This window comes from Nematostella vectensis, chromosome 6 (genome assembly GCF_932526225.1).
Source record: "Nematostella vectensis chromosome 6, jaNemVect1.1, whole genome shotgun sequence".
NCBI classification, from domain to species: domain Eukaryota; kingdom Metazoa; phylum Cnidaria; class Anthozoa; order Actiniaria; family Edwardsiidae; genus Nematostella; species Nematostella vectensis.
This window is the reverse complement of record NC_064039.1, coordinates 8,047,425-8,070,070: the sequence shown is the minus strand read 5'-3', so window position 1 is coordinate 8,070,070 and position 22,646 is coordinate 8,047,425. Positions and strand designations below refer to the sequence as shown.

General features: G+C 38.0%; 3 protein-coding genes across 3 annotated transcripts; 2 read left to right on the top strand and 1 right to left on the bottom strand.

The window, feature by feature from the left end:
* Positions 1-1,564: 1,564 nt before the first annotated feature.
* LOC5502176 lies at positions 1,565-3,985 on the top strand. Its single transcript, XM_001623341.3, has one exon. The coding sequence runs from the start codon at positions 2,375-2,377 to the stop codon at positions 3,731-3,733; it is 1,359 nt and encodes a 452-aa protein (XP_001623391.1). The 5' UTR covers positions 1,565-2,374; the 3' UTR covers positions 3,734-3,985.
* Positions 3,830-5,729, bottom strand: LOC5502175 (beta-2 adrenergic receptor). The gene has a single exon (XM_001623332.3). The coding sequence runs from the start codon at positions 5,103-5,105 to the stop codon at positions 4,047-4,049; it is 1,059 nt and encodes a 352-aa protein (XP_001623382.1). The 5' UTR covers positions 5,106-5,729; the 3' UTR covers positions 3,830-4,046.
* Positions 5,730-13,785: 8,056 nt separating this feature from the next.
* Positions 13,786-19,382, top strand: LOC116609722 (beta-2 adrenergic receptor). The gene has a single exon (XM_032370457.2). The coding sequence runs from the start codon at positions 14,779-14,781 to the stop codon at positions 15,793-15,795; it is 1,017 nt and encodes a 338-aa protein (XP_032226348.1). The 5' UTR covers positions 13,786-14,778; the 3' UTR covers positions 15,796-19,382.
* Positions 19,383-22,646: the final 3,264 nt, after the last annotated feature.

Below are 22,646 nucleotides of genomic sequence, written 5' to 3'. Positions count from 1 at the left end.
AGTAATAAAGTCAAGTTACGTTGCGTAAATCCGAGCTATTATCACGTGGTGCGCGAACTGTCACCGACAAGCTAGCCGAAACGTACCCGGCTTATATTTTTTAAGTCGGGCACTTTTCGGCTAACTCGTAACTTGACCGGGTTTTATAATTGAAGACGGAGAGCGCGTCGCAAACAAGGAACGTTACACCAAATTAGAAGGAAATTCACTTTTCCTAGAACTAATTTTACCTTTCTCCTGACACTTAGCCAGTCAGACATGCTCTAGCGCAACTAAGTAAGTGTTAAATACCGAGAACGGAGGTAGTCCGGAGACAATTTACACTAGAAAAAAGAGACAAAACTCAATTATAGTTGACGACTTTTGGAAAATAACAAACAAGGTTCAGGTTATTATTGACCTGCAAGAAAACCCAGGAGAATTGGTTATTGATTGCACAAACTTGAAAAGTTCATTAGATCAATACTGTACACAATCAAAATTAACATCTAGACAGAGCAGGGCTGCTCCATGCATGCACGGACTCAAGTGTGAGCACGCTGCGAGAATGGAGCTGACAGCGAAGAAGAAGAGCGACTTATTTTTATTACGCCAAATATCTATTTTCAAGAACTGTAATGTCGACGACAATGAACAAGGGGAACGATTGAGTAGACGCTTCAGATAGCCACACCTCAACTAACTAACTTTGCTGGTGGAATAATTTTCCAAAATTGCACATAAAAATTTGGCTGAATTATTGTTGGATTTTGAGGGTTACAAAAACAAATTTTACTTTCATGCCATTAAATCGATGCATTGTTAATATTCAATCATTCTTGTTATCAAATCTGTGGCGAAAAAGTAGTGCTCTTTGCTCATTCAAGGTTTAATATGATGGTCTTTATTAGTATTTACGGTTAATATCTAGTTTTAACCTACTCTTCCTCATTAGTAGTAATATTTCAAAGCCGACAATGAGGGCTGGACGCGATTAGTTCTTTAACCTACCTATTGAAACTTGATCAATGATTAAGGTGAGGACAAAATAAAGTGCTGTTTGTGAGTAGTGAATTAAGTCCGAGGACTGGAACAAAATTAATTCAGTTCAGGGACTGTTGTCCCTGAACTGGACTGTTGTCCCTGAACTGAATTAATTTTGTTCCAGTCTTAGTACTTCACCCCCAGCTCTTCCCTGCTAAATTCAATACCCTCCCCGTCTTTTAGACACTGGACTAGACCAGATTTCAAGTATCATCATGTGACCAAATTTAAGTAATTTGGTTGGCTGGCGTCCAGCTGAATTCAAGTTATTAACCTCAATCATATTTAGTGAGTTCATATTAAACCTCACTTTTTCCCTGCTGATAAACCAAGCCCTCCCCGTTCGTCAAGATTATTCATAGGTATTTTAGTGAAATAAAGGTGTCAACCGTGTAATAAGCATGTGATACGCATCTCGTTATCTTCGGGAAAGCTATATGACACTCTAGGATTCTGCGCGATTAGGCCGACCAGTGATGCAACAGTGACGTTATAAACTCGTGCTCAGTCCTCTCTTACTTATCCCACATGGTTAGTGTTTACTTCAATCCTAGGATATAAATAAGTTAGGGACAACTGCGCGGTAAGGTCCGGATGGTGAGGGTTACCCATGGATCTATACCGGTGCTCACCTTGCCCCTCGCCGCTACTAGACCTTTTTGCCTCCACCTTTTTTCATATTGCTTTTATAGTAGGCCCGTACATCCAAGGGGGGTTCGAAAGAACCCTCCACCCTGCCAACACCACTCGACTGGAAGGTCCGCTCTAATTGAGGAAAATTGAAGTACTACTACGAGCTACCTTCGAAAAAATGGTCCGCTTTGTGGGTAAACGAACCCCCGCTCAAAATCCTGGCTACGGGCCTGTGTAACAACCACAATAGGAGTACCCTGCTAGCAGAGCTTTCTTCCTGTTTTTTCCTATCAGTTAACTTATCCGTGTCGCAACGAGCAACAAACGGACACAAAAACGAGAACGCGAAAGAAAAGAGACGCGACAGACTGATGGAAGCAGCTGAAGAAAGCAGCTGAAGAAAGCTCTGCTAGCAGGATACAATAAGAGGCAATCAATCCAGAAAAAAGTTTTTTTAGATTTTTTTCGCTACGCTTTTAGAAATAAATTATAGCTCAATTTAAAGAACACATGATGGTGCAAATTTCCAAAGAAATAAGAAATTCAGAAATATTGTTTTTGACACGGAAGAGAGCTGTTGCTTTGCGATGGAATACGCAATTGGCTGTGAAGGAATGTATACAACTTACCGCTGTGATACCATGGGTGACGAATAGCCCCTACAAGATGTCAAAGAGAATTATAAATAGGTAACGTAGTTGAGGTAATAGAACCGAAGATGCCATTCGCGAAGCGTACACGTAAAAAGAAAACAAACCCGAAAGAGAAAGTAACGCCAAAAAGGACTTTCTGGCGGTATGTGGTGGAAGTGGTATCTCCCAGAGGAAGAAAAAGCAAAAGTAGGGATATGAAAAGAAATATAATATCGCCTAGAGATATTTCAATAACTCTCGAAACCGAGGAAGATTCGTGCAAGACGAGTGATCAAATTGAGGCAGAACTTTTCCACCCGAATTCTGTTTCTACGAGGAGATCTGGCGTTGGGTTTTTAGAAAGTGTTTGGACTTTAAATGGCGACGAAACGGACTGGAAAACGTTAAGAAACAGTACTTCATCGGATTTGCATAAGACACCAATCACTACTACGCATGTATACGCCAGTAAAAACAGAACAAGAAAAAATTCAAAAACAGACGCGAAGCCATGTGAGCTCGTTAGCGAAGAAAGTTTTGAATGGGCCAAGGACGTGCGTTTTGGCAATGGTGGAAACACTCTTGAAATGAGCATGGGAAAGTTGAGCATCATTGGCGATCAAACTGTACATTCTGCTAAAGGAAACGAATTGAAGTCTTTAAGAAAGACTCATTTAATTAAACAGAGAAGAAAGCTTCTTTTCAAGCCAATTTCTCCTGTGCAGGGGACAAGTGAAGAGAAGCCGACACACAACCACGCTGTGTCGGACCAAAATAATGGAACAAATTGCTCTACATCGCACACCCCGCTGCGCAAATCCCTCACGTTTTCTGCGAATGAAAATAAATCACGCAACCATTTTAGTATTCTTAGCTTTAAAAGGCGAAAAAGTTCTAAAAAGAGAGACTCTGCTCGAGATTGTACAGATCAAGATGGCACTGCCGCGCTTCTGCGTGCTGCCAAGAACAATAGCAGTGCACAAGCAAGCTTTCTCATCAATCATGGGCTGTCGACCGAGGTCGTCGACACACGCGGTTGGTCGCCATTGTTCATCGCGTTGGAAAACGATAATTTTGAATGCGCAGATGTCCTTGTAAACTTGCGTGCCAATGTCAACTTTAAAAACGAGCATTTTAAGCATAAAACAATTCTGCACGAATTGAGCCGGCTCGGGAAGTATAAAGCTGTGGAGTTTTTGCTAAGCCGTGGGGCAAATCCCAGCGCGCCGGACGACTCGGGCTGGCCTCCTTTCCACTACGCGTTGATGGCCAAGTGTCTCAAGTGCGCTGCTTTACTTATATCGTTTGGTGCAGACGCAAGGACGTATACCCTAAAGCGCGTAGAGGAATACGAAGACTGCATGCGGCTTGTGGCGCAAGGGAAATGGCAGTACAAATGGAAAGAAACTCTTGATATTGACATAGAGTCCACTACTGTGTTATGAGGCCTAAATAACGCATACTACTCGAAAAAGGATAAGCAGAATAAGAGTAAATAGATGAATGGAAGAGAATGGGAAACCCAGAAAACGCAGACAAGGAAAAAGCAAACATTTAGTTAGTCACAGGTAGGAGAAGAAAAAAAAGAGGGGGACAAAATATGTTTTTGAATGAAAGGATAGATGGGCATTAGTTGTATTTCTTGTCAATTCTATACTTTGACTTATTACTGTATTAAAAAGCATGAATAAGACTGATTCTTGCGTCCATTTATGACAATGTCCTTTCGGTTTCTAATCCCATATGCAGGATAGTATTTTATCGGTCATTCTTAATGGTAACGCTCGCGTCACGCCATGTGCGTGACGTGCCATCCATAAAGCTGATAGGTTGCACAGCGGTTTTCCCCCGAAGTATCAGCAGTACCATTGAAGCGGCCTGCCTGATATCACGCATGCGCCAACAGTAGATCACGGGGTTCAGCAAAGAGTTGAAAATCACGATCGTCTCCGTGACATCCACAGCCAGATACAAACGTGCGTTGTCATGAGAACTGTCAATCATATTTAACACTATCGTCGACACTTGGACGCAAATATATGGCAAATAGCAAAATATGAAGAGACAATAAACGGTAAACATTCCAGTTAGTGATTTGCGATAGCGGGCAAGATTTAGCGCCTGGATGCCGCTACCCGGGTTACTGTTGCTATGGCTACCAAACACGTTAAGGGATTGGCTTTGGATCTGTAGCTGATGACGATGAAGTACACGGTAGATGTTTAGGTAAGTGAAAGAGGTCCCGAGTAGGAATAGTGGCACCACGATACAAACACTGATGCGATACGCCGTCATGCTCCAAATTTGCAGGGTGGACATGGCGCCAAACACCGCCCAGATAACCACCATGAGGTACACAGCACGCCTGGACGTGACAATACTCGCGTAACGCAAGTGCCAATGTAACGCAAGTGACTTATCTATTGTAAACGCTGCCACCGTTAAAAACGATACTCCGCAAAACATCACCCCGAAGAACGTATACGCCACTTGGATTTGGCACCAGTGATTGAAAGCGTTATTATGTAGCTTGGAGACAATCCGCGCTATATTTAGAGCCGGTACGATCAATCCCACCCCGAGGTCCGAGCACGCCAAGCCAGCTAGTAACAGGTTTGACACGTTGTGAAGTGCTGGTGTGATCCACACTGCTAGGATGATGACAAAATTACCAAATATAGTCGGTGCAGCGATAAGTGCATTAACGACGGCCAAGCTAACATAAGTCTGCTTGAAGTTCTTAGTGTAATCGGCGGGGGATCCGATAAAGTAGCACTGATCGTAAGACAGCTTGCCCGTAAAGGAGCCATTTGCCATCCTGAGGTAATAACGCGTATCTTGATATCACGAAGATTGTTAAAATTCGTACGAACTCTTCCAAACTTAGACTCGACTTCTATTTCTCAGCTCATGCGTATAACCTCCTCTAGCCGATCGCTCTGGATTAAATGTTTATCCCTTTTTTGTTAGACTCTATTTCTTTTTAAAATATAGAGATTCTCATTTATCATAAAAGCGCTCTGTATTTCTTGGGTTCTTCCGTTGTGCTAAGAGAAAATTCAGAATTGTGTACATACGTGCGTATAATACCTGCTTCCATCGGAAATGCAACCCGAAAGACGTATTAAAGTGTCATACCTGTTATGAAAAATAAATTACCTTTCACTTTTTTTCCTTTCAATTCAAAATTTCTGTCCTGCTTTCTATCGGTGGTCAAACCAGAGAAATTGAGATGTCTTTTATCGTGAGTCTTTCGATAGATGGATCGCTTGAGTACTAAGAATAACTATTGCCCCGTTGTCGCCGCCCTATCAATATGTTAAACAAGTTTTCTGGTCATCAATATCATTTCGTAATAACCTCGAATTTTCTACCTATTCAATAAAAATTAATTAACCATTCTATTCACCACGTTGTCCCATAGACTTCAGTTATATCCTAGTTTATGATTTTTTACCTCTAAACAATACTTTTTCTAAAAGAAAATTCAATACACTTCTTTTGAAAGCAGCTGAAAGTAAATCTGTGATAATTTTTCATAGGATTGAATGTCAAATATCATTGGAATCTATGGTTACTAGTCTATGTTTGATAAAATTGCTTCGATAAGCCTTTTCCGCTTCGGGGGCGCATGAAAGCATAATAAGATAAGGTTTTGAATTAGAGATTATTTTGTCTAATCTCGGTCTTGAGTAATTCTCGAGTCTTATTAGTTCTAAGGTTCCAACAACTACCTTAAATCTTTTCTTCCCATTAAATCAAAGTACAATATAAAAGTATCGTTTTTATTATAAAAATGCATGTTTTAGACTCGGTTGTTTTTTAGTTTGCTGTTAGAATCTAATCAAAAGAAAGAATCCAGATGATGAAGTAAGAACGGATGGAACGGGATTTTAGAAAGGGAGCTTTCCATTTTCCTCCATTTTTTTTACTTTGCCAAAAACGCGGCAATTTTCACCTTGCTACTATGATCTGTTGGATTCTTCCCTCTAGGTCGACATAATTATCTCCCCGCAGCGTTGTCACGACCTTTTTTCCTAAATTTTCACTAGTTTAACCCACTCATTTAATCTCAACTTGAAAACTTAGAGCCATTGATGGACATTGGAAAAATAATCGTTGTCAAAACTTTGTTTGAATCCCCTTTTCACGAGTCGTGGTAATACGTCACCCAATTTGCATTTATTTGTTAAGTTTGTCATCAATTTGGGTATATTTCCTTGAATAAATTAGATTAGTTTTGTTATTTGGTCTTGCTAGCTAGCAATAAGAAATGAAAAAGCTTCATATTGATCTATGGGAGAGTTCCTGTTTCTTTACTCTTTCCTGCTTTTCAACAACAGCCTAAGGACACGGAGAATTTAAGGATTTTTCAATCAATCCATGAGATTATTTCCAAAATAAGAGAGAATCCATATTAACCTTTTCATGAAATAATTTCCTGTGTACATGAAAGAAAATTAGTTCTTACCACGACATCATTATGTGACGATATGAAATTTTCATTCCCAAAGCCAGCTTTATTCTTTACTAAAGATATCATACAAACTAGATCTAAATTTAAAAAGAAATATATGCAAAACAAGAAAGTAAAAAAAAGAACTGGCACAATTTTTAACAGCCGGCTATAAGTAATAACTCAAACCTCCGACCAAAACCATGTATTAGCTTCTTTAATACACGCAGTACTTATTTACCATATAGAAAACATTTACTAACTTCAACCTCACGCAAGCTCGAAGTGCTTTCTATTTCCTACTATTTATTTATGCATTTACCCGATAACATCGAGCCACCTTAGAAATAGCAAAATGAATAAAACTGTTTAATTTTTTGCTTTTCAAGTCTATGACCTCCTTTTCGCAACATACCCGTTGTAATTAGCTCCTAATAACTCTTTAGCCAATTTAGGAACAGTGAAGGACCTTTTTTTTTTTCTAGTAAACTCACTTAACTAGGACACCCGAAATTCTCAGTAAGTAAGAAGGAAGAGCAATAGGCAATAAGAAGGAAGAGCAGATTATAATCGGAGAAATGTGTGTGAATAGTCCCATGCCCTTAGAGCCTTGTAAACAAAACAAAGAGAAAGCAATTAAAAGGACTAACACAAAATTGGATCCAATGCAGGCACAAACTGCCTGTTTACTGAGATAAGAGCCTTTTATACAAGCCGCCGGCGTCACAAGGGTTGTAGCTCAAACCGTCCATTTCAACTTTATTCATCAGTAACCTGTTCTACACCCAGTCTTAGCTAGTTTTGATTACACTCCGAATGTCCAGTACGCATGCAACGGTCGCACAAACTTCAAAATTAGATAAGACAATTTTAATGCGTGAATATCTTTACTTTTTTTAACCAAATGGCGTGCGCTCTATCAATTTTAATTCTAAAAACTCAATCAGTTCCACAACATTTTTTGTTATTATTTGGCATTTTCTCTCTCGAAAAGTCTTAACAAAAAAACCCTGCAATATTCACAGTTGAAGCCAATGTCTTGTCAAAGCCAGGATGCCAAGGCACTGAAACGAGCTTTCACCAGGTAGTAAAACTCCTGGACAAAGAAATGCAAAGAATAAATCAAAACGCGAGCTAATTCTATCCACGCGCTATATTTCCCTAAGAGTTGCAAGTCGGAAGATAAATAAATGATAAAAAGTGGATTTTAAAGTGATTTTTTTTGCATATTCTTTTGTACTGTTGGTTTTTCTTGGGAGAGATATGTTATATGTATTTTGATTTTCGGGTCTGTTTAATAAAGTTTCTCGAGTTCTCGTTTCTGTTATAATTGCTCTCCAGTGCACTTAGCAGCAGGAAGAATCAATTTATAGAGGAACAACCGGAGGTGTAGTGTCGTGCTACCTTGATAAGAACAGAAAACCAGATCCGTGATAGTAATTAGGTCTGCTTCCTTTCCCTCGGGCCTATCATTACGGTATTTTGATAACTATAAATGATCTTAATATCGTTAAGTTAGTATGCAAACTTTTCTTTTCGCAATCTCGCCTACATTGTTTGTTTGAAGGGTTTTTTTTTTCTTTTCTCTACTGTCATTTCAGGTGACACGCACTGTGCGTGTATTTTCCCTCCAAAAGTAAAAGTCCCGGATAATCGTGCGCGAGGAGTGGGAAAGCCTACAAAATGCACCTAGTCGTCTGAATGTCTGTGTCCTCCGCCCATTAACCTTATACACCAAGTTATGAATATTAGAACCCTCTTCCATAAAGAACAAAAATTGAAGAGAAAAACAAAGACAAAAATTGCTTGATTTTATCTATGCAGTGTTTGCCGCGAACGTAGAAATAAAGCTAAATATTGCTATCTAGAATTTTATAGAAGTTTATTGCGATCTGGTGCTGGACGTTTATCTACTGAACATTATGGCTCTTCATCGTGCAATGGGTTACTAGTGCACAAATGGACTTGTATCATTGCTTTATGCATCCATATACACCTATTTTAAGTGTGATTGCGCTCTAGAATCCTGAGCCAAGTGCAACTAAATTTATTCGTATATGGGTGCATACACCCCTTATACCAACGTACTTAATTATTCACATTTCAGCTTTTGCTTTCTCGTGTGTCTTTTTGCAGTTGAATTCGGGAAATATAGCTCCCTAAAGAAAACTATCTAACATATTGAGGTTCTTTTACCCTATATAAGCAGAGATGCCAACCCCTAGACTTTGAAAAGCTGGAGGGTTTTTTTCGGGAGGGGGGAGGGAGTACTGGGCGGGTTACTGGGGGTACACATTTACACCAAGGTGAGATAACTACTGCGTTTGTATTGCCTTAGTTAGTATGCGTGGACTAGAGACATTGATCTAAAAAATCCAAGACAGTTTTAAAAATTTTATTTTTCAAATTGTTTATTTACTCAAAATGCTGGAGATTTTTTAGTAAAAAAGGGGGGATGAGAGAAGGGTCCAAAAAGCGGGAGACTTCAGCCGAAAGCTCGAGGGTTGGCATCTCTTTATAAGAAACTAGTCGAAATAACCGACCAAAAAATTCAACAAAATTACGCATCAATAGATCATTGACCAATGAGGTTAAAGTGTGAGCTTTATGTTTTTTTGGACCGAGGATCAATTAATCGCCGTCCATTCAGTCGCCTGAGCTAATTAAGGGTTGTCAGAAAGGTGGCTTTTTTATGCAGATACTAAAATTGGTCTAATTGGTTTTGCCTCGATTTGTCGAAAAAGGCACTCTCAGTGTTTTGTCTACATTATGCTAATAGTAACATTTCAATTAGTAAAGTAGCCTCAAGGAAAGTCGATCCAAAAGAGCGTGTCACTTGAGTGTAACAAATTAACCTGACTGCAACTGAATACACGGGAATACCCTTGCTAGCAAAAAAAAAGAAACAAATCAGAACTAACGAATTAACTAAGTGGAACCTATAAAAAAAATACAAACAAACAAAACATGCAGACAGGGTAATAGCAAAATAGCTGAACTATTTTTTTTCCGAAAATAAAAAGAGAGGTATTTTTTTATGAGAGAGCGTACCGCCCAGCGGCCATATACAAATTTACAAAAAAAAATCACAAAACTCTTTACCCAGTCACATATATAGAAAACTAAAATATATCAATTGCGAGTCCCTTTACTTTTAGCAAACATATATTATTTAGCAATTATTTCTCTAACCCGAATGGGCTCTGCTAAGTTAACAGTACAGTTCTACAAAAGGCTAGCGTTTCCAGTGAAACCACACTGGAAGGTCAATTTGTATACCTAGTGCTTTCTGGTCTGGTCCTTTTTCATTTGTTTGGCTTTTAAAATACGCTCTTTTTTATAAGAACGTCTAATTTTCAGTTGAGGCCGGACATTTCAAGGCTGAATATGTTTTTAACGAAGTTCTTAAATTTATAGTGCTCATAAATATAGTACCAAGAAAGCATCTCTTGATAGTACTCAATGAATTATTATGAAGAGAATTACACGAATCACCAAAAGCAATAATAAGGATGTTACTGAGCACAATTTTACTGCATTTTAGAACGCATTAGGACTAAACAAATTATGAGCCTCGGCATGTTCTTAAATTTGGGGAATTCTCAGGCTGGACGTTCTTATAAAAAGGTTCTTATAAAAAGGTTCTTATAAAAAACGAGTTTACAGCAGCTGCAGATATCTTATAACCTACTAGTGGTTCAAAACAGAATTTGATGATGGTTCACTAGTGCGATTTCACTAAACAGGAGTACGAGAGGAGTTCGAAAACTGCTTCATTCATTTAAACCATAGAGTTTGTCTTATCAGCAAGAAACAACGGAGCTATCATTATATCTACGGTAGGTGGGTGCGAATCAATAAAAAAATACTGAGGATATAGAAACTTTGGCTTGTTCCATTATATATAAGAATATTCAGCGCATTCATTATTTTGTTTGCTTTAATTTTCTTATCTTTTCACCTTATATAAAGAATTAATATCAAAAACTTTTATCGAAAGAACTTTAAATGACATTTCCCCACTAGTCTAATTTAAATAGAGGGGGTCGTTGTTGAGATGTTGTAAAGGTTTTCATCAAGATTCATTCCAAAAGCTGTCAAGTGGATGAAATATCTGAAAACATCGATCAAATAAATCATGAGTGTCGCCGTTTTAATAATAAAACAAATCTTGTTAGTCGAGGCATCAAATGAGACCATACTCGAAGAAGACGTTGCTTGCACCCAGTCCCTCTCTTTTTCTTTTCCCAATAAAGAAAGCAAAGATTGGAGACCATGGGCGGCGGACGGGGGGGGGGTACATGAACGCGCGGTTTCTACATGTACCTAAATAGCGTCAAGCGGTCAAGCGTTCCATGTATAAAACAATTGCTTGATAAAAGACGATTTTTTTCTATCCATTTTGATATCTACTCTGTGTCAAACTCCCCTTCGAAATTCGAAATCGCAATCCCTCCAGCCCCCCCCCCCCCCCCCCCAACGCTCTAATTGGACTAATGCGTAATCAGGGTAAGAAAAAAGATCACGAAAAGACTACTATTTGAAAGTTATTTATGGTTCGGTCATATAAAGAGTGCGATGATCGATACCATGACAACGATTTAGCCTACGAGAATAACAGTTCATAAAAATAAAAACGAAACAAAAAGATCTTTAGACAAAAACTATAATGGCTTTTGCTCTTATGTTCTGCTTATGTACTGGCTTTTGCTTTTGAACGAGTGTTAAGCTAATGCGGCCGAAATTTCGGTAACGTAATGATTACGTCACGGCACGTCATGGCTTTTATGGATTGTGGGCGGAGCAGGTAAAATAGTAGCATACACTTGTGGGTACACAACAGGGAAAAACCGCAGCAGTTTCCCGCTAAGCTAACCCCGATTTTACCTGCCAGGATGAGATGACTTATCATGGCCTCGAGGGGGTGATCGCGTAGAATACAAGCAACTAAACCTCACATCAGGTTAATTTTTTTCATTTACCCCCAAATTTTTTACCCCAAAATTTTTATTTACCCCCAAAAGTCATTTTTATTTACCCCGAAAAGTCATAACAATTGACTAAACCCTTATATAGCACCATTTTATCCATACTTGCTATAAAGTGTTTCGTTTAAACCAGAAGTGTAAAATTGATGCAAATGACAAAAAGTAACCTAGTAGGGGTGAGCTGAATGACACCATATTTACCCTAGTGGTATTGAGAGGGTATTGCAGAGACCGATGGTAACTTTAACTAAGATAGCAGAAAACAATGGAATTGGATTGAGAATGCAATAGATGCACGTAGTTAATGCGCCCTGGTACGTTTCAATCGTTTTCCAACAAACTACTTTGTAAAAAATGTTAAACGGTCAATTGTGACGTTTCTGTAACTCCATTAAAGACGTAAAGACATTTGGTACTATAGAAAAAATATAATATAAGTTCGTTTTCATCTGTTTCTGACCATAATGATTTTCCTATTCCATTGCTACTAGTTTGGAATGAAACGCCAACTAAGAACGCATTTTGTGTGTTTTAAATCGTTATCCTAACCGTCCTTGCTTAAAGTCCCCATTATGTTAATTATGACATTTTATCATCATCACGTAGTTTACAAAAGTTAGAGATAAGTATCCTCTAAGGCAGACAATGATATCTCCACCTCCTTCTCCCCGCCCTCTTCTTTAATGATCCATGATAGGCATAATCAGTTAGAGCAAGAGAGTATATTTGTACTCTTTTGGTTAAAGAGTTATACTACAAGAAATGGATAGAAAAAGCTATTAAGATTGTGTTCAAGTACTTACATTGTTTGTCATCATCGAGCAATTGACTTAAAAGCACTTGGCGAGCATCGAGCAGTGTTACATGTTAAGCTTAAAGAAATTTATATGATTTGGAATATAGCTTTTAGAAACATCTATTTTCTATAAAAACCTAGCAAAAATCTTTCTGGCATATCATCAGAATTTCTAATACGTGTATTCTTCCACAAAGAATCTTTTATTGTAAATTGTCAGATTTAGATTTACTCAGTAGATTATAACTCAATTATTGAGTTAAATTCAAGTATTGGCGTCAAAGGCCATTGTAACGTTCTCTTTTATTCCCGCTGTCTAGTCAAATTTTCTAGTTCAAACAAATCAATACTCGAAGGGCTGCTGAATATATTCCATACCAGGGCTTTGTGTGAGTAATATTAGTAGCGCTCCTCCCATTATTCTTATTCTTAAGTCGTCAAAAATTCCCTTCCTGAACAAAAACGACCATTCAAAATCATATATAATCATTTTTGTCCATACCCATCAATTTCTAAAAGTTTATGTAGCCATGTAACGACGCTTTGCATATACAAATTCGATGAAGATGGAAATATACTGAAAAAAGTAATTCCTAATGGTAACTCCAAAAAAGAGAAAAATTCAATCCCCCCTCCCCCCTTCCCGTATTACGGTCCTGAGCTTATAGGTATATATTTTATATTCCGCTCATTAGCCAAGAAAGCTTAATTTCTGTTATTGATGGGTTTTTCTTTTTTCTTGGTTGCCCCCTTTATTAAATTTTGAGTACTGCATAAGGCGATGATTGCTCAGGACTCTATAAAACGTTTTCCTCGAGGGTGTTATTGATAGCTTTCTGTTAGTACGTTCATGATGAATAATCATTAAAGATTTCTGAAAAGAATATTTTTTCGGTCTTGTGATTCCTTAATGATTCTTTAAAAAAGCCTTTACCCATAATATATGTTACTAATCATTATACTAAAGACAAAAATGAATGAAATGTGTTGAAATTAATAAAATGTGACATGTAGTTTTCATCATATCTTAATATCTCTCATTAGTTTTTTTGTAATTTACAGATTTAAAGTGAAGTTCCTTTCCTTTAAATGAACAAAGGTGTCGATGGTCTACTCAAAATAGTAATTGGTACTGCGCTCATACATAAGGACAAAAGCGTTAACATTCTTATCTTGTGATCAACTTTTTTCCTTCTGCTTTTTTTTAGTACTTTGCAGTTTGAACATCAAAAATATGATTAGTGATAACCGAACATTCAACTTGCACCCAGTTTGGCAGTGACTTAATTTCTGTTAGAGTGTATTGGTTAATGGAAATCCGGAAATGGCCAAGAGAGTAAGCCGGATTTTGCGTTTTCTTCATTGCGTCAAATAAACGATCATACTGACAATGCAAGATTTCATGTGATCAAACCTTCTCCTCCCCTAAAGTATTATATCGCATTTTGCAAAATTGCATCATAAGTAAACAAAGCGAGTGTTTCTGCCACCCAAAAGGTTTGCTGTAAAAAGACAAAATACAAAGAAACATTTTAAACACCTTTAAATTTGTCTACCCCATTTTACTCTCTGCGCTGCTTTAAAGACACTCATAGAGCTCATTCAAGGCAAAGTGCAAAGAAGTTGCCCCCTGGCATTTTGTCGCATCGCACGAACTCAAAGGTCAGAGACTTGGCTGTTAACGCACTACAACGCCCAGCAACTAATGAATATGTAGCAAGACCACCGATTAAAAGAAATGCTTAAATGATTGACAAACGGTGTTTCGTGTCGTTTTATAGCTAGCCATGAAAGAGCATGTTATTTTTTGCCAAGTATTGAGTTACTTTCTCATACACGGATGTTTGTTCGGCACTAGATGGATTCCTCGATGGCTATTTGCGTATGTTACTAATGAGTGATATAAACCACTGAAAGCTTCACGCTCCTACCAAAATTACCAAAGGAAACAAACCGGAGATCCCTCGAGGGTAACTGCCGATAACGGTGAAACCTGAATGCCAATCTCGCAATGTTTTCTATTCGCTACCAATAGATGTTTAACAAGCTACTCGTCATAAATCGACCAATCGCGAGGCGCACAGCTCGCAAAATACAGCGACTTCAAGCTCATGTTCTCCAATCACAGCGAAAGGATGTTTAGTATCGTTAGTTACCCAAATCAATGGCACATATTTAACAAACCGAGCGGTACACCTGAGCTAGTTAACGCCAAAGGCTAGCCACATCGCGACATCTCTCTGCTACATCATGGACAGCAACTCGAGTGCGACTATGGCCGAAAATTATGACCAGTGCTATTTTATGCGTAATGTTGCTGACTTTACCAGAGAATTCTCTGCCGCGTACTTCTTTGTTCTAGTGACAAACGCGATCACTTGTATTCCGACTATTTTAGGAAACTGCTTGATCATTGTCGCGATCTTTTCGACGCCTTCACTTCACACTCCATCAAACGTGCTGCTCATAGGTCTCGCATCCACCGACTTCGGAGTAGGTCTGATAGTTCCCTGGCTGAACATTTGGAGAATTGTACCTAAACTTCAAGGCAAAAACATTGAGGTTTGGTGTGATGTCCAAGTGGCGTACACATTTTTCGGGGTAATGTTTTGTGGCGTGTCGTTTTTGATTGTTGCTGCGTTCACGACTGATAAATACCTTGCACTTCATTGGCATCTAAGATACGCTACCATCGTCACAACAAAACGTGTGGTCTACATAGTGCTCGCATTCTGGGTCATATTCGGAGCTATGTCGACAGTTCAAATCTGGAGCATGACAGTGTACAGAATCAGCGTATGTCTCGTTGTCCCTTTATTTCTTCTCAGTACTTCAGTCATATACATTCGTATTTTCCGAGTCTTAAGGCGCCACAAAGTCCAGATTCAAACCCAGCGCGCACAGGCCAAGGCGGCCGTCAACGAAGACAGTTCATCCGGACAGAGTACATCATCGGACACGGTCAACATGGTGCGGTATAGAAAGTCGGTCACTAGTATGTTTGTTGTCTATTGTCTGTTTGTCCTGTGCTATACGCCGTACATTTGCGTACAGATCACAGTTTTGGTGTCTACTCTGAACTTGTATGACGCACCCCTAGAGCAAGCGTATTCTTGGCGGGGCCTGTATGTAGCAGTGGACGTTACAGAGACCATCGTTATCTTGAACTCGCTCATGAACCCTTTTATTTACTGCTGGAGAATGCGTGACATAAGGCGCGCTGCAAGGAACGTTTTGTATGTGATCGGCTGCAAGTGTTGTTCTTAAACTGAGCTTATCCAACGTCTTTGATGTGATCGCTTGCAAGTACCGGCGCAAGGCGCGCGCGCAACCCCGTCGATCGGCAAAAAGCAATTATTTCTTATGGAAAAAAACGGTCAAATACCAGATGTTTTCCTTGTAATATCTCTACTGGCTGGCTACAAGCCTAAGATGGTTCATAAACTGAGCTTACACCGTCTCTTGCGGCCGTCTGCTAAAGTTCATAAGTGAAGCCAACCTATGTTTTTGGTGCGATCGGTTGCTGCGTTGGCAAAAGCTATCCACTACAACGAACGTCCTCTAAAAAAACAATTATTAACAAATTCGCCTTTAAGGTGTAAATGAGCAGAAAATAATAAGAAACGAAAAACGAGATTGTTATAGGACAACAAACCCAGACTTTTTGCCTTTTCGTGAGTGAAAAAGTGTAATTAATAGATAGGGAATGAACAGGGAAAACATTCCTATAGTTTGATATATCATCGTAATATTAAAAAGGCAAGAAAATTGCACTCTTTCAAACGCGGCATACGTCATTCCAAAATTATGATAATGCGTAGTAAACATCAAGCCGTTTTATCGGATGCAAACTTGCTTTCTTCCTTTTGGCCTTCTAAAATGTCACCTTTATCAAAAAAGGCAAAACAATGACTACAAATTGGTGCACTTGAATATATTGTGGCGTTTCTTTACAAGTACTTGATGTAGATAGTGGTCTTTAATGATATAAAGCAGATAGCACGCAAACAGGGGAAAGTTCGTTGACAAAAAGAAAAAAAAAAGCTATATAGCTGCTATGGATGGTCCTCGAACTAAATAATTTCTTTCGACATTTGCTGTTGACTGCGAATATTATGACAATTTCTTTACTACAGGTCTAAATACGCGGCACTAGAAATTTCTAGGGAGCCGGAACTAACAAGAAAACAAAAGGTGAATGTGGATGTAAAAAGACGCGATCTCGAGGGATATAGAGATTGATGGGAAAAGGAAAAACACGAAACTTTTCCTGAAGCTAAATAAATGAATCTCTTAGCCCCACAGAAAGCCGCTTTCAAGTGTATCTATAACAGAGAGCCGGATATAACGGGAACACAGCGCAGTCTAATTCCAAATATAAGAAAGTTGGAAAACTTGATTATAAATGTAATGCTTTCAAGTCGCCTTTTCTAAACGATATGAATAAAACACGTAGAAATATAACAATAACAGATAGGGTATTGGGAGTTTTAAAAGCGAGCAAATATAAATAATATATATTTAGTGATATTGGGGAAATTAAAATAGTACTTCGTAATGGAGGGCCCATAAATGGTCTTTGGCGAGCACTTGCGAGCTCCCCGTTTTTATGCGAGACCGAGTATTTTTAGTTTTTAAATAAATCGAGCAGCGAGTGCATCGGAAAATATAATGTGAGCACGGCGGAAAAAAAATTCGCGAGCATGCGAGCATTAGCCGAGAACTGCGTGCACATCGAAATTACGGAGGGCAATTCGGGGGCCCTAATGAGTACAGAGAAAACTTGAAAGTCTGAAAGACAAAAGTAAATTAAAATGTTTTGTAAGAGTACAGGGTACTAAAATTACTTTTTAAAAAACGCGAATTTAATAACAATCAAATAAGTTACCTAGTAAGTAAATGCTAAAACAAAGAAATAAGAAAATGACTATCATTATTGCCATTTTTTTTAAATACGAGATGGAAAAGGCTTAGTAATCAATAACTTTTTTTATGTTTTAAAGGGTACAATATTTATGAAGTGTATGTCTGTGAAGGAAAATTAAAATTCAATTCTGATATACTAAAATGAATTTGATATTGAATAACTCTGCTACTCAAACAAATCAGATGTAGTTATCGTAAAATGACCCTCTTAGAAATATAGACTTCTTTTCTCGCAGCCAGAAAGCGCTCTTTAGACATAGCCAAAAAGTCTAGGTTGGCCTTTCGAGTTTCATACGACAAGTACACTCAAAATAATAGGCGCTTGCAATCTTAGTTTTATACCCTTATTATAAATTCTCAAGAAACATTTATGCTAAGTCTTGGTAAGACGATTCCTACATTGGTTGATTGAGCAATCCGTTAAATTACAAAACGTGTGCAAGGTTTTGTCTTTTTGAGGGTGCGTCGGTTAGTCTTGAGGAGTGATTTTAGCAATATTTTTTAAACTTTAAAAACAGTTATACATGGAGGTTGGATATGGAATAAACCAAAATGATCACTCAAGTTTACTAAATGATCTGTATTGTCATGATATGCAAATCTCACCTGAATAGAAATATATTGAAAAATGTACTTCGAGATTTCGGTGCAATCTGATTATCCAAACTAGATCATTTGTATAATACACTCTTTTTTTAGAACGCATCAGACTAATAAAGTAATATTCTGAGCTTTGGCATTTTTATAAAAAAGGTTCTCATAAAAAAAGAGTGTATATATATTATACAAAAACTGAGTAGTTTTTTTATGTTTTAGTTTAAAATCTGTATCGATGTGAAGTAGAAGATATAAAGTTTTTTTGTTACACTGTCGTATTTTCTCGCGTTTTTGTTACAACCGTACGAAGGTTGTGGAATCGTAGGATGTAGTGTTCCGAGGTCTGTGCCAGAGAAGAAACAGGAAGAGAAAGAACACATGGATTTGCTTCCCCGCCTTTGGCCTAAATATTGTAGCCGACATTAAAATCATTTGCTTTTATGCGATAAGATAGTTTAAAAAAGATTCAGTTGAACTTAGCGATTTGTAAACAAAACCAGGCAGCGGGAGCTTTATCCGATACCAACCGTGTTTACACAAACTGTCGCTTGAGTTCTTTTTTTCATTGGAGAAAAAAACTTATCAGGGGAAAACGAAGTAGTGACACAAGTAACGGAAAAAGATTTGAATGAAGATAAAGCTCTTTTAGAGAGACTGAGATAAACTCGATTATTGAAGATATTAGCGAAAGGCGGGAAACAAGAAATTAAGCCAGTATTCCACCATGCAGAATTCTGACTTGCGGCTTATTGATTACATTTATTTTTGTTTTCAGCCGGAATTTTGCAAGATCAAAGGTAATTAATAATTGGCTATACCAGAACAAGCAACTTTGGAGTTTCTCTCATATGCATATTAGTACTGCAGGATATTGTTAAAATCATTACCTACAATGACTGATTTATTAATTAGAAATATGTTTGCGTTACACAGGGATACAATGTCCTGTGTGAATCGAATTCCTTGTACATAAAATAATTAAACTCACTTAAAATAAGTATAAATGAATCCACTTTAAAATTGTCAGCATTCTCGATAAACCATTATTGCGTTCTTCACAGTTTATTTCTTGGCCCACTTATGTTATCAACCTTGCATGACTATACAAATAAGTTCCTTTTCGATTAGCCTAAAAAGCCCACAGGTAAATTCGTTTTTTGTTTGAAAAATAAGTGCATTTTTATGAAAACAAAATAATGGAATAAGTATATTTAAACAAGACAACAAACTCAGTAATTAAAGTCGTTCATATAACATACAAAGGCATTGTACCCTGTTAAGTATGAATATAACGGCACAGGAGTGCCCCTGATCATCATTTCCCTGTCCCGCAAAAAAAAAAAAATAATAATAATAATAATAATAATCTGAAACTGCTTTCGAAACCCTTTTAACATTTGGGGAAAATGCATGGCTTCCTATTTTATGCGACGATAAGAATATCTATTAGGTCGTCCATGTGTTTTTCCTAACAAGGGATATCATATCATTTTAAATCTTTTAAGCCCTAATTAAAAGATACGGATCTGCGCCGTGAGCGATCGCTAACGTCTGGCTCTGGAAACGCCTATCTCAACTTTTTAGTTAAAAAGAACAGTCACTTTAACTTTCCTTACCATAATGCATTTGTGTGGAAAAAAATGAACATTTGTCTAATTTGTAGGGGACTTACAGACCTAGCGACCATTTGATTGAATTATATTAAATAGAAACAAAAATAGCAGTCCTTTGCTAAAATACACAGCTATATTCCATAGAGAAAAAGCCAACGTGTTATTACCCTCAGATATCAAATGGTCGGTCCCTTGTGTAAACTTACAATTACAATAGGGGATTTGAAGAAGAGACTGAAGAAAATAAGCTCCTTGTAAACTCACACACGTCCAACTGGTCAAATTCACGGCCATGAAAAACAGAAAGATGTTACCCAGGTCGCAACCGAGAATCGAAGTTTTTGTTTTAATGCAATTAATGCTTTTAAACAATCGTAGTATTATTTTCGATTATGATTTCTCATCATAATATTTTTGGTCAAAATTATCATCATTATCATTATCATGACTACCACCACCATCATCACACCCATTATCATCATTTCACCGTCATCCTAACCATAACTACCACCCCGTTTCTTCACATCTTCTTAACCATTTGGCAATATTACCACGCCTTTAGTGTCTACCAGCTTTACATAATCACCTAGCTTTAGAAACTGTGGTAGAAATTGTGTTATAAAGCGAAGTCTATGGTTCATAGACACATATACCTTAATCATATCAGGATCACCATCACAGAAACATCAATCAAGTTAAAAATGATACACTACAAAGTAAATATAACCATACGCTCGATAAAAGGCGCGTTTTACAAACTTCCAAAATAAATAGTGGTCTGCATAGGGTTTACAATACGACAACCTTATGCTTAAACACACTAATTACTCCCATGATGATAATATGATGATATCTAGCATAAGTGTTTCCTTAGGGGTCTGCAGTACCGTCGTTTTTCAGAGCCAAAAACCCGGTCAGAGTCAAGGGAGATGTTTAAAAGCAGGCTAATACACAAGTTTCACAGCTGTAACAGGCCTAGGAATATAAAGAGGGGGGTGTTAACACGATACACAAACACTTAAAAAAATTTGGGGCTCAGCCACGCCCCTATACTGGTCATTTATTTAGTTTTGGAAAATGTAATTACAGAGAGGGTTATAGAGTTACAGATCATATCATCAGCAGAAAGGTTAATTATAAGCAGAACAATGCAGCTGAGAGTGCAGTTATAAAGTTCAAAGGTTAAGGCTATACTCAGCATTTAAAATCAGTAATCACATGAAATAAGTATTAAAGTGCCCGCATTATCAAAGCTAGAAGAATTCTTTGCTAGGGGCACTTTAAAAGTCAACATCGAATGCTTTGTAAAATACGTTTTTGATTTTTCTAGATAGTTTTTGATTTTTCTAGATGCAAGCGTTAAGACAACAGTCGAGTCGTAACACATTTGAAGGATGGTTTCCTGATATGATCGCTGTGCATTCGAGTGCGATCATATGGAAACCATCCTTAAAGATGGACCTGCGGTATAAAATACCCATGTTGTGCGGGGGCGCCCAGGGGCTGCACATGCGGTATAAAATACCCATGATGTGCGGGGGCGCCCAGGGGCTGCACATGCGGTATAAGAGGCCGTGCCCATGGGCAGATGGCGATGGCGACTCACTGAAACCGTCAATAGTTCAGAGCTCTACCAACTTTTTTTCCTATGTGTCATAAACACTGAAAATTATCGAAGAAATAATAGGAACATAATAAATGGAATACCATACACACCTTCTATAAAATATCCCCTTCTTTTTTGTGGTGAAAAAATAAACATTTCCGTAATATAAATGATCTTATTTTGAATTTTGCGCGCGAAAAAAAAATGTCGGCGTCTTTGCAAGTTTTTTACAGTGCCTCGGTCACCTTCACCTAACATGCGCACGATTTCTGCGCAGTTGAGAGATTTGTAATCAAAATTTGCTGAACGAGGACTTTCTCTTACTTTCTGGCCCGCTTATTTTCAGCCGAAAACCTATGTATTCATCTATTGTCGAAATACACTGGTAAACAACACAGGGAACCCAAGCTCACAGTGGTTTTTGGGTTTTGTGAGAAATTCTTAATAAAAACACACGAAACTTATCGAGCGGTTAGAAGTGATCATTTTTATGACCTCTGTAAAGTTTCGTAAAATTCGGTCACCCCTAGCTCACTCTACATAGTACGCGCCTTTTATACCGCAGGTCCATTTTTAAGCACCCGGCAACCGCCTGACATAAAGCATGTAACAAGAAACGAAGAAATTTAACGAAAAATATCGACAATGTATTCTACTCTCTGCAAAATATAGGATTTAAGTGCTAAAAGTAATACTTTGCTGCCCCTTCCGGTTAAGTAAAATACAACTATGTAATAACATGCAGTTTGTGGTGATTACGCTTTCCGAACGTGCCATCAATCATGTTCTTCATGTGCGGTGGTATATCATTGTTAATGCAATACACTATCTTTTTAAAACATTTAAGTGCACTTATCTCAGTATACGTAATGCCCGATTGCCTATCACCGTTTATTTACTCGTGTCAAGGCCAGCAATGACACGATGTAGTTGAAAATGTCGCCAAGAATGACGCGATGTCGCTCAAAAAGTCGTCTTTTTGCCTGGGGTTCTAACGCATCTCCCCACTTGTCATGGCACACACAAGTACTAAGGACGGAACCACGTACAAAAAAAAAAACAATTAATACAAATAACAGAGAAGACAGGTTGTTCCCTATAGATTGACATATACTCAATGTTGTTCATATAACGGGTTAGAAGTTACAAGAGGAGCAATTAAATAATTAGCGTGATCTTGGTGAAGATCACGTAGTGCTTGTAGAGGTGACGCAGTATATCACGCCTACTTTTTGGGATTACGTCAATATAAATACACTCACGGAAAAGTAAATTTGTGTTTGTATAGCGCTTATTACACAATCTCCAAGCGCTTCGTGTATTCGACTGATTTTTACCGATAGTATTAAGAAGCTATGGCAGATTAAATGTTATAT

Excerpts from the sequence above, each read along its gene's own strand:
- LOC5502176 (XM_001623341.3), top strand. The coding sequence starts at position 2,375 with ATGCCATTCGCGAAGCGTACACGTAAAAAGAAAACAAACCCGAAAGAG.
- LOC5502175 (XM_001623332.3), bottom strand. The coding sequence starts at position 5,105 with ATGGCAAATGGCTCCTTTACGGGCAAGCTGTCTTACGATCAGTGCTAC.
- LOC116609722 (XM_032370457.2), top strand. The coding sequence starts at position 14,779 with ATGGACAGCAACTCGAGTGCGACTATGGCCGAAAATTATGACCAGTGC.